The 12,441-nt window shown below is 46.1% G+C and overlaps 1 protein-coding gene across 1 annotated transcript; it reads right to left on the reverse strand.

Annotated features, from left to right (window-relative positions):
* Nucleotides 1–306: 306 nt before the first annotated feature.
* PRPS1 (phosphoribosyl pyrophosphate synthetase 1) lies at nt 307–12,210 on the reverse strand. Its single transcript, XM_079319048.1, has 7 exons — nt 11,916–12,210; nt 9,657–9,840; nt 9,215–9,313; nt 7,450–7,574; nt 5,565–5,738; nt 4,663–4,822; nt 307–2,386 (listed from the first exon to the last, which is right to left on the reverse strand). Exons 1-7 carry the CDS (start codon nt 12,035–12,037, stop codon nt 2,294–2,296), a joined length of 957 nt encoding a protein of 318 aa, XP_079175174.1. The 5' UTR covers nt 12,038–12,210; the 3' UTR covers nt 307–2,293.
* Nucleotides 12,211–12,441: the final 231 nt, after the last annotated feature.

Below are 12,441 nucleotides of genomic sequence, written 5' to 3' on the forward strand. Positions count from 1 at the left end.
AATAAATCTACTCAGATACATAACTGAACAGTAGAGAAGCTGCACTACCACCTCTAACATTTAAGCCCAGGAAATCAAATGTGGACAAAAGCAATTGCTCAGTGCTTGGTCTCATGCTCTTCCTTCCATGCAATGTAAGCAGAGCCAAGCTGAACCTCACAGATTTAACCCTGCACAAGGGTTAAATAAGATGACCTTCCAAGGTCCCCGCTAAATAAAATTACTTCATGATCTGCCTTTAAAATGACCCAACTCAGAAGATTCATGTCACTCAAGATATTTAGAAGCACTTACAAGCAGAGGCCGTGGTTTTTAAATAAAAGTTTAATTCCTTCATCAGGTCTTAACTTTAACAACAAATGTTGCTGAAATTCCTCCCAGCGTTGCTCAGATGTCCTGGCTTTGGCTCTCAGAGCAGCAGCAGGATGGCAGCAGGGGCTCCCATACAGGTGGTGGGATCACAGACTCTCAGGAGAGCTCAGTGCAGAATGCAAAGCAAAGAAGCGAGAAATGCACAGTTTCCAGACAAACACCAATTCTTATACAAAAAGAAAAGCTCTACACTAATAGAAGTGTTAAAGTTGCCACAGGACAGGAGTTTAGGAAGGGAGAGAAGTTTTCAGTAAAAGGCACAACTAAAGAAGTACTTCCCTAGATTTTAACCACGTCTTTCAGTTAGTTCCACTTATACCTCAGCCCCCAACCTCTCAAAGCCATGCTGGTTTCTCTAGACAGTAATTTCAAGTTCCTTCTTTTCCCTTTTTCCCTTCCTCCAGCTCAAAAACAAATAAAAGGAGTGCTTATTAAAAACAAAACAAAACAAAAAACCCAAAAAAAGCCAAACTACAAAACAAAAACCCAAAACAAAATCAAAATAAAACAGTTTGGTCTATAAACCGTAAGAGTTCAAGAGAGACTTAGCAGTTTACCTTACGATTGTCTGGTACATTTTCTAAGTATTCAAGTTTCAGATGATACTTACTACATCCAAGAGCCTCAGCCAGCTCTAGTTTTGGTATTTTTCTTTCAGGCACTTTGTGGCCTGTCAGGTTGGTGTTAAATCTGCAATTTTCCCTGTATTATGTATCACCAGCCTCTTCAACCCATTGCCAGAAGCACTCCTGAGAAGGATCGGACCCACTCCAAGCCTTCTTTCAGGTTTTTTTGTCCTGTAACCTGCAGTGCTCCTTGGCTTAAGGTATTTTGCAAGAAGCAAGGCTTCCAAGGAAAGGCAGACAGTGAGCAGGACAATGTGTCAATAACTTCCAGGATAACAGGACTGTAATAGGCAATGAATGAGAGGCTGAGCCAGCTGGACACAAAGCTGTTGTGTTTCAGGTCACCCCAGTGTCTGAGCAGGCACTTGCTAGATGCAACAACCCTGCTGCTGTTAGATAAAGAGGCTCTGTTTACCACTGTACTGGTAAAAAAAGGGTTGGGGGTTGCACAGCAGGTCAAGGTGCAGCTGCAGTACATGACAGCAGTCCTCTAGCTAGCTAGCAAGGTTAACAGGAAGCTGTGAAATTGAGAAGCTGGTTTTAGCTTGCACTAGAAACCAAAGCACACAACCACCACAAGTTCTCTTGTGCAGGATGCACCTTCCCCACTAAGCTAACACTGCACTGACAGACTGCTCTCACCCTGACTTTGCTGTGTAGCATACTAAAGGGCATTTAATTTCATCAACAATTAAGAGGAATTCAAGTTTGCAAGCTACACTGATCTCCTTTCATGGGAGGAAGCTGTAGCAGAACCACCTCCTAGGTGTCTCCCAGGGCTTCCCCAAGGGTAAAGCTTGGCCAAGACACAAGCCTTCCCCAGCACTCTCCAAGGGCTCTGTCAGGTACAGAGTGGTAAGACAGCCAGCAGTCTCTTGGGCTCTTGCTGTAGATCCAGATCAACATGTCCTAGGGAGCTCTACTTCCCAAACAATTTAGGGTGTGCATGCCAGATCATCTAAGCCTGCCCACAGACAAACCCTCTCCCTCCCCCCCTCAAAATAATTGTGGCAATTAGCCATGTGCCAGTCCTGCTCTCCACAGACCTGCAGAATAGACTCAGTGCTACTGATCAGCTCCATGCACAGGGGTGCTGGTGGAGTTGGCTGTTACAGAGATGAGCTTTCCCCCTCCAGCCTCCCAGTGTTGGGAACAGAGCCAGTAAGCCTGACTTAAGCAGGAGCTGTGGAGAACTGCACTGGAACAAGCAGAGTCTTCTACTGAACTTTACAACAAGCTGAGCAACTTTTGGTTTTAAAAAAAAAAGCCATACAAGCAGCAGCTGACAACTGTTGTTATAAAGGGACATGGCTGAATAGGTAGGAAACAGATTCCCCATTATGAGTCCTCCTGATGGCCTCTGCAAGGATCATTGAGATGTCAATCACCTGGAAGGGAAGAAAAATGCATCAGCACCATTGAAAAAAGTCACAAGCCTAAAAGAACTGCTGGCAAGTCAGGGAGAACATAAAGAATAAACTCATCACCCACATTTATAACATACCAGATGCAGACAAATTACTTCCACACAGGATTAGGATTTAATTACATATAAGCCTGAAGATACCCTGCTACAAATATTCCAGTTGTTCTGTCAGAGTTACAGTCTACTGTTGCCTTGCTTTGCTCAGACTCCTTAGGCTCAGTCCATTTACCACAGGACACTCTTCTTATTCACTTTGTGCAGAGAAGGTAGGGCAGCCTAAATCAAGATGAAATCACTTCCCCTGAGCCAAGAGGTTTTACCACTGCTGCCAGCAGTCTGGGAGATGGAGCTGCTGTGCTGCAGCTCAGCTTCCAGGCACTGTGCTGGCTCCATCTGGTGGGGTCAGGCAGGTACCAGGAGGAAAAGTTGAGTCTCAGCCAAATCCCAGCTCTGAATCCCCAGAGCTAAAGCTTTTCAGTATATTTAGTCTAGTAAGAATCACCATATTCATAGTGCATTAAAGAAACCAAGTGAAAACAATATTCAGTATCTTTTATCTTCTGGATAGTTTGTTTCTGAAAGGAAGAAAAAAATCTACAAGCTGCAAAGTAAGGCCTCAGACTCATGAAAAATCCTTTAGCTCTGTGTTGCTCAACATCAGACATCAGTGTGTAAATGTGAGGTATTAAAAGAGAACCTGAAAAACTGCTCCACTGCAATCTTTGGCTACAGCCACTTACACAGAGGTTGCCAGTTTAACATTTTGCCTACACCAGCTGCAGTGTGGAGCCCAGAAACAAGGTGAAGCACCAAAACTGCTTTAGGTGTTGCAGGAGTATCATTCAGAAGCTAATGGTGAAAGAAATGCAACTCAACAGCAGCTTGCAATCAGCTTATAACATATTTCCAAAAGCAGCTTAAAATTGACTGCAGCTTCAACCAGTTCAGCTTCCCTTTCACCAGCAGCCCACTAGTGGGGAAGCTTCTACACTTACACCACAGTATTGGTAAATATTCTCCAAATGCCTGTGTCCTAGATATTGGTGCTGTGAAGCCAAGGCCCATCTGGAATTATATCTGGCAAACAACGTCAAGGACAAGAAGAGTATTTTGTGTCTTTTTTTTGTCATTGATGTATTTGGAAAAACCTAAGAATAAAGTGGGCCTGTTACTAAAGGGAAGAGGGACCCTGGTGACAGAGGAGGCAGAGAAGGCAGTTAGTGAGCACCTTTTTTGCATCAGTCTTTGACAAACTGGAGACCAGGGTAAGGGAAAGCTGGAAAGAAGATTTCCTTAAGGAGAACTGGGTTATAGGACACTTGGAGAGACTTGTATCCACAAGTCCATGGGCCCTGATGGGACACATCCATGAGTACTGAGAGAGCTGGCAGACATCACAGCCAGGCATTCCTGAGCAGCTTTGAAAGGTCCTGGAGCTCAACAGAGGTGCTTGAGGACTGGAAGAAAGCAAAGACAAGCCAGGAATTGCTGCCAATCAGCCTCACATCAATCCCTGGAAATCCATGGAGCACTTCATTCCTGAGGCCATTTCTATGCACACAGATTACAAGAACATGATCAGGAACAGTCAGCATTGGATCCACCAAAGGCAAATCATGCTTCACCAACCTGATCACCTTCTATGAGGAAACAACTTCCTGAATGAGTGAGGGGGGAGCAGTGGATACTGTCAACTTCAGCAAGGCTTCTGACAGTGTCTGTCATGAAATCCTTACAGGCAAACTCAATAAGTGTACACTGCATGAGTGGATTGAGAACTGGCTGAACAGCAGATTCTGGGGCTCATTATCAGCTTTTAGATTTCACATGGATGGCAAAGGCTGGGTATAAAGTGACAGATACACAACAAAGCTGTCAGCACCAACATCAGAAGTTCCTGTCTACCTCTGTTTCAGCACTGCACACCATCAGCACATCACTCCTCCAAAGGGCACACATCCAAGTACTTGCCTACATCACGGCCCCATTAAATCAGACACCTGATCTAGGTAAACAAGCCCTGAAAAAAGGTCCTTTAATGAACTATTTGAGATGAGCTGGAACAGAAACTGCTTTGTATCAGTGTGGCATGTCTGTTACCCCACAGAAATAGGGCCAAGAGAACTATGCAACACTGATAGCAGTACCAACAGAACCACTGTCAGCACTACAGAGTATTGTGGAGTTCTCACCCCCAACAGGTGAACAGACAAGGAGTGACAAAAAATAGAAGCTCACCTGGATTTTAGGGCACTGCTTCATCTTGTCCTCCTGGGGTATTGTGTTTGTGACTACAACTGCCTCAAAACAGGCATTGTTGATCCGAGAAATTGCTGGCCCAGAAAAGATCCCATGAGTTAAGATGGCATAAACTTTGGTGGCTCCAGCTGACACAAGCCTGCAAGGTGGGGGTAAAGAAGAAGGATGATTAATTCTCAGCAAGTATGAAGCTGACATTAGTGCAGGGCACATGGTAAGCATGACAGGAGACAGCACCATGTGCTAAGGGAACAGGGTACCTTTGATTCCCCCTCTATTGACTTGAGGGAAAAAAAAAAAAGTTTTATGAATACGATGAAATCCACCACAGGCAAAGCACACACTGAAAAAAACCCCATTGTTCTTAGCTCTGGAATATTTGGAACAGATCATACAAATCACCTTCTGTAATTTTTGCTTACACAAGGCAGCAGATATTTAATACTGTGTTAATACTTTAATACTGTATTTAATACAGTATGAAATACTATGCTAATATTTAATACTGTATTTAACAGTTAACAGTCTCGCATATGTTGGTGTTTCTAGTGTAAAAGGCATGAATGATATCAAAGTTTGAAAAGCCTTATTTCTAATACAAAATCAGCTGATGGACCAGACAACACTTAATTCTACCTGGCATGGTCACTGATGGACCATTTTCAACACAGGGGAAAAGACACTATGGTCTTCTACTTATTCCCACCCACTGTGAGAACTTTAAGTGGGTTTTCCTCTTTATTATGTATACGACATGAATAACCAAGAAACTGCATGAGAGCTTGTGAAACTTGTCATGCAAATAATCTGCTTGAGCCATTGCACAGTGCTCAGTAGGAGCAGGCTCCCGGGCTAGGAAGGCAGCAGCCAGCCCCACTCACTTGTCTGCAGCGTGGCAGATGGTGCCACACGTGTCTGCCATGTCATCCACCAGGATGGCCACTCTGTCCTTGACGTCCCCCACCAGCACCATGCGATCCACCTCGTTGGCCTTCTTGCGCTCCTTGTGAATGAGGGCAAAGTCCACGTTCAGCCGGTCTGCAATGGAGGTCACTCTGCACACAGAACGGTTTCCAAACAGTGCTTAGCTCCACACAGCACCTCCAGTCACAGCCCTTTCACTAGCAAACACTAAGAGGAGCTGTCAGCACATCTGCTACTGCTCCCAAGCAATTAACAGAAAGCACTTTGGTTTCCCTTCAAGCAGCTAAACTGCAGCCTCTGATCTAATCTCGCTCAGTGACAGCAAATAGATCTCATCTTTCATCATGACCACTGTAAACTAATTTGCATTTAAGCTGAAAACAAACCTTAACCAGCAAGGTCAGCAAACTTGAAGTGATCCAAACACTTGGAAAGTTGTCATCTTTGTAACACTACACTGGAAAAGCTTAAGCTGTGCTATGACAGGGCTTTACTGTCACTCTTATAGGCACTCAATCATCATACACACAAGCACTGGCACAGATTGTGGCAGGATTGCACATCCAGGAAATTCAAATACACCACTTCACATTTATTTCCATTAAAGTGACAGCAGAACAACCTTACTAGAGGGACCTTAACTTTATATATTGGTACTGGTAAGATTTAAAACCATTAAGATTGGAAGGAGTAAAACACACATGCCCCCAGAAACTCTACACTTGAGGTAAGTAGACTCTTAGGCCCTCTAGATGAGACTTATCACCCTAGCAGTCCTACAGATTGTTAAACTAAATTGAAGTATTTGGCTTTGGTTATCTCCATAAAATATTGCACCAGCCAAGATGGACAGGATTCAGTATAAGAGGCTTTTGAGCAGATTTTTTCATGAGTCAGATTATATCTGGCTGGTTTGGCACTTCATATACTGAGTTATGCAACAAGCTACAGAAATAGCTGAATATACAGAAGGTCTTTCCCAATCCATGGACCACAGCAGAGCTACAGAAGACATCCAGTGACTGACCTACAGTGTCAGTGTCCCTTGGCTGTTTGAAACACATCACTGAATATATTCTGAGGCACATGAATCAGATCAGCACACACCAACATTTTGGCATGACAGCCCTGCATTAAAGAATACATCTGTGTCCCTCTACTGTTCACATGTAGCCCTCAGACAGAAGCATCAAGGAACAGCCTAGTTTCTCCTAAAAAGCACCTGAGAACATCATGAGCTGCCCACAAACTGGCATGTTTGTCTGCAGGGAGACAGGAGATTGCCAGAAAAAACAGAAATGTGCTATAGCATATGCTGCTGCTTTTTGGAAAGGAACCATCTATCTTCCTCGTTCTCAGGGAAGATGAAGAGTGGCAGCAGGCTTAAATCACAGCTAGATATTCAAATCCAGGGTAATAAAGTAAGAAAATGCCTCAACAGACTAAGTTTAATTCTGCAAAGAAAGCAGCCTGGATAAAAATGTATTATTAAACATCAGCAGTAAGCTTGGCTTGGCATAGGGGTGTAAGCTACACTATTTCCTCTTCAATTGGCATAAATACCCTTGTACAAATCGGTTTATTCCAAGAGATGTAGCTGTTGTGCAATTCCTACCTATGCAGCTGTGATTGTAGAAGCTATTTAATCCTCTATGTAGTCCAAGAAACCTTCTAAACACTCCCTAGGAAGAATATCTGACCACTCTTCACCAGCTGTCCTAGACTGTCTGAGAGAAGGCAGACTGACAGAAGGAACATGTTTTAAAAATAGATTCACAAGTATTCTTAGGAATGGAAGGAGACACAGAAGCAGCATCTCAAAATACCTGTCTGACAGCTCACCTCTTGGCTCCACCAGCATCTGGTGAAACAATGGTGCAGTTCTTCCACTCTGGAATATTCTCTTTGATCCATTTCAGTACAGCAGGCTCAGCATATAAATTATCAACAGGGATATCAAAAAAACCCTGCAGGGAAGACAACAAGAATAGATGTAACTCAAAGTCCCATTCCAGAAACAGTTGTAAGAAGCCTTCTGTATAATCAGGCATTCAGTCATCACCTTTCAACTTTCCTTTTTACTTCCCCTGATGTAAGGGCAGTAGTCTCTGGGATACACAGAATAGTAATGTAAGAAGTTTTCAGAGCCAGAAATAGTTCAGCAGCACAAATAACACTTTACATCTAACACCTCCACAAAATGAAACAAGTTCTGTCCTGGGGGCTGCAGAAAGGCTGCAGCAAATGCACTCATTTCCAGAGCAGCTGGCTGCCTGTTTACAGTCAGTCTTTAAAGCTCATTACCCAAACTGGTTACATCTACAAAACAGGCTTGAGTAACATCTGTCTTTGAACTAATGCAGCTGGTTCCATAAATTTACAGTGACCCTGCAGAATTCTCCAAATCTCACAAGTCAGTAAATGCCAGAAGTTAATCCTGGAGTAACAGGCAGGAGAGTGAGGGGCATGAGGAATCCTGAGGAATGCTTCAAGGTAGAGGCAACAGACCCTTCTCACCATCATTCCCTGTGCTCAGCAACACAGCAGCTACAAGAACCAGGCTGAAACCAGCCAGATGCTGGAAGCAAATATGCACAAATGATCCCATTAAATCTCATCCCTGCTGCTGGTGCAAGGTCAGCCCTATGGCACACCAATTCCAAGGCCTTAAGGAAGAGGGGGACATCCCTGGGCTCAGTTATCTCATGCTCTTTCTGTGAGCCTTCTCAGCTGTGCCCCCACAGCATTTTTTCATCTGAGACAGTATTTCTGGAAAAATCATACTGAATAGTGAATGACTTAATTCCCAGCTGTTAAAGCAACAGTCAGCCCACTTACATCAGCAGGCAGTAGGTACCTTACCCTTTGCAGCAATACAACAGACATCCTTCCTCTGCCACACCCCTCTCAGCTGCACTGAGTTGGTTTCTTGGTCTTGAGCACTTGCTCAAGGTGGAGAAAAACAAAATCAAATTGAGCTTGCAGCCCCTCCATACCCTGGCAAATATTCTTGCCAGTTTACTTACACAGCCCAGGTCAAGATTTCAGTTGCTCTGTGAGATATTCTGTTCATAAGCCAACAAAGCCTATGAATGATTTTCACTTCACTACCAGCTTGGGAGAGAAACAAGGCCAGCTTGTGTGGGAGGGTGGCACTGAATGGATACAGGTTGGATTGTCCACCTTGCCAGAGGCAAGCAATCACATCACTGTCCTGGACAACTAAACCCACAGATGCAGCAGTGCCAGGACACCTGAGGGCAGAACAAACTGCTCACTTCTCCAACACAGCACACTAAGTATCAGAAAGCTCTGCTCAGAATTTAAGGACACTCTCCATCTCACATTCCTCTAAGGTCTAGTGAAGAATAAACAGTGTCACTGTGTGGCAACAAAGCTGCATCATTTTACTAGTTTATTTACAATCAGTCTGATGAAGAACAACTACACTTTCATTTACAGGTTAACCTGTTACACACCCACCATCCAGTCCCAAATTTCCAAATCTTGATCATTGCAGTATCTCAAAAAAGTAGATGCCTGGACAGCCTCCAAAGCAGACAAGAGGCTCAGATGGAACTGGTTAAGTCCTGATTTTTGCTCCTACCTGAATCTGAGATGCATGCAGGTCCATGGTGATTATATGATCTGCACCTGCCACAGACAGCATGTTTGCAACCAACTTGGCAGAGATTGGAGCTCGACTCTGGTACAGGAAAAAAAAGACAGTATAAGACAAGTTCAACTCCTTCATCAAGATGTCAGCCTTCTGCTTCCAGGCAGTGATTCACAAGCAGTTACTAAAAGGAGCACTCATTAACATTGCATCTTTTCATCAGCTAGTGGTAAGATTTTAAGAGTATTTTCAAGAAGAACTAGATCTTCATTAAAAAATCATTTTGCAGTCCAATGTCCTGAAGTTTAATGAAATGAAGAGAGGTTGGATATTCAAAGGAGACAACAAAACTTCATTTAAATCCTCTCCAGCAGTCAGGAATTTCAAGATGTGCATTCAACTTCCCTGCAGAAACCTTTACCACATCCCTTACCTTGTCCTTTTTGTCCTGCCGGGCGTAAGGGAAGCAGGGGATGACAGCTGTGACTCTGCTGGCTGAGGCAATCTTACAGGCATTGATCATGATGAGGAGCTCCATCAGATTGTCATTGATTTCCCCACAGCCACTCTGCACAATGTAGACATCCTCCCCACGAACACTCTCGCCTATTTCCACGCTGTGAACAGATGAAAGGAGAGTTGTAGCCAAACAGAAATTAAAGCACAGCCATTAGCTGTGCCTGCAGAGCAACCAAGGCACTGCATTCCCAAGGGTCTGTGGGTGACAGTGCCATATAATCAAGGCTGTTGAGCAGGAACACTGCTGTTTATTTGCTCAGGGGCTATTTTACAGCACTCACTGATCAGATGTAATGGTTCAGCAGTAAGCTAAAAGCACTCAGCCTGTACTCTTGATCTCAACACAAACTGAGTATGTAAACATCCCAGAGCAGGCCTTGTTCCCCTGGAACCACCAGCACAGCCACCTCTAAAAGCAGCAGTGCTCAAAGGAGCAAGGACCACGGCCAGCCACCAGCCAGAGTGGGGTCAAACTGCTACCAAAGCCAACACTGCAGCCATTTATCAGACTGCAGGTCAGAACAGCCATTCAGTGGCTCCAGCATGTCACTCTGGAAAGGCTTTTGGGGTTAATTTTCTCCTGGATGCAGTGCACACTAATCCCTGCTGATGAGGGGCCTGAATACAAGCCAAAGGTTCTGTTTGCCAGCAGCAAAATGCCAGCTCCAGTGCACATATGGAGACACTTGCACCAGAAAGAGTGGGAAAGAAACCACTTCACTCACAGAGCCCCTCAGGGTAGAGTTTAATTCTAATATTGCCTTCTCTGACCTTTCTGATCTCTTCTTCAAACTTTTTGTGATGACTGTTATCTATTTATAGCCTTACTGCTCAATATCCATCAGCGAGCTGCTGTCATCTTTAATGCCCACTGACTTACAGGGTGCATCCATCTCTCCTGGACAGTTTCAGTCAATGAGAACTCTCTGCTGGGGAAGATTATCAGCTAACTGCTGATAATCAGACACTCCAACATCAGGGTGATTTAAGATATTTATGGTACAAAAAAAATCTATTATGAATTATTGTGTTATAACAGTTTTGCTCTTTTGGTGAAGCACCTGCTGCCAGTTTACTGGGGTAAATAAAATATCTATTAAGTCTTCAAGCCACGTTACCTGCTGACATAGGAACCTGCTGGCCAGCCAACTAGATGGGTAAGAGCAGTTAATAAAGAACAAGGAGAACAGTGCAAGGGCTGTAAATCAAACAGAACCTTTTATAATTCCTCTACAACTATTTGTACTACCTCTGAGGTTCTACAATCAATACCCATGCAAGAGAAACATAACATTGTACATCACGTGTACTTCCTGGATTTTTGTGGGAAAAAAATACTGTTTCCAGAAGGAGTGGGTCGGAGCAACCAAGGCTTTTTGTATTATACTCTGGTGTATACAAGGTTGTATTCTCTAAAGCAAGCTTAAAAAGCTCTGAACAACTTTAAACCTCCCTTTTAACTCTACGTAGGATGGCAGCAAGATTTTTTTAAAGCATAGATACATAAAAGAAGGCGAATGTTAGGCTTCAAAGCTTGAGGGAAACATTTGCATGACTACAAATGCTCCGTGGGATGCACGGAGGTGTGAAACTCTTCTCTTTCCTTGAGAATTCTATCAATACTTTCTGAGCCTCCGAAGCCCCTCAGAGAAGTTTAAAGGTACCAGCTACACGCTAAACACAAAATCATCAAGCCTCAAGGTTTAGATTTAAGCATGAAGCAGCCTAATCAGTGTAAGTGTAGCTTCAGGAGGCGCCGTCCCGTCAGCTGGCGGCTTTGGGGTGGAGGGGGCAAGGTCCGGGTGGCGAATTCCGCCGCTCCAACACCTGCCCCAGCGCCGGGTCGCACAGATCCTGCAGGCCCAGGAGCCGCGCCGTGAGGCGGGGGCAATGAGGCACGGCCCGGGCCGCACATGGCTCCCGGGCGCACCGCGACCCGCACCGAGAGCCGCCTCTGCCCGGGGGAACGCGGCCCATGCACCCCAGGGCTCCGGGGCAGCGGCGGCTCGGCGGGGGCGCACCGGGGATGCCCCGGAGCGAACAGGGCCCGACCGCACGGCCCCCGAACTACAACCCCCATCGCCCCCCGCGCGGAGGCCGCGCGGTACCCAGCACCGCAGCGCCGCGAGGCCTGCCGGGAGCTGTAGTGCGGCCGCGCCCCGCCCCACCTCACCATGTCTCCTGGTTGCTGAACTTCTTGGTGACCACCTTGCCCAGCTCCAGGCCCAGGCGGTCGGCGATCTTCTGGGACAGGTCCTGGTGCGAGCTCCCGCTGAAGATCTTGATGTTTGGCATGGCGGCGGCTGAGGCAGCGGCGCCCTTTTTCTCCTCCTCCTCGTCGCTCCGCCACGCAGCGCCCGCGGCTGCCGCGCGGGGACCCGCCCGCCTCCTGCGAGGACGCGGCACAGTGGGTGCAGGTCACACCAGTCGTCTCTACGCCGCCATCTTACCCCTTCCCGCCTGCCGCGTCGGCCCTTTATAACCTCTCCGCCCGAGGACACGCCCCAATCACTTTCCATTGGCCGCAGGGGCGGGGCCCCGCTCACAGTAGCGGCACTGGTGGGCGTGGCTCGGCGCACCATGAGGGCGGGGGAAGGTGCGCGCGGCCCCGATGGGGGCGGGGCCCAGGGCAGTAGGCGACCTGCGATTGGTCGCTGCGGGGCGGCCTGGGCTGCGATTGGCCAGAGCGGGGGCGAGCG

The sequence above is a fragment of the Erithacus rubecula genome (genome assembly GCF_903797595.1).
Source record: "Erithacus rubecula genome assembly, chromosome: 15".
Classification (NCBI taxonomy): domain Eukaryota; kingdom Metazoa; phylum Chordata; class Aves; order Passeriformes; family Muscicapidae; genus Erithacus; species Erithacus rubecula.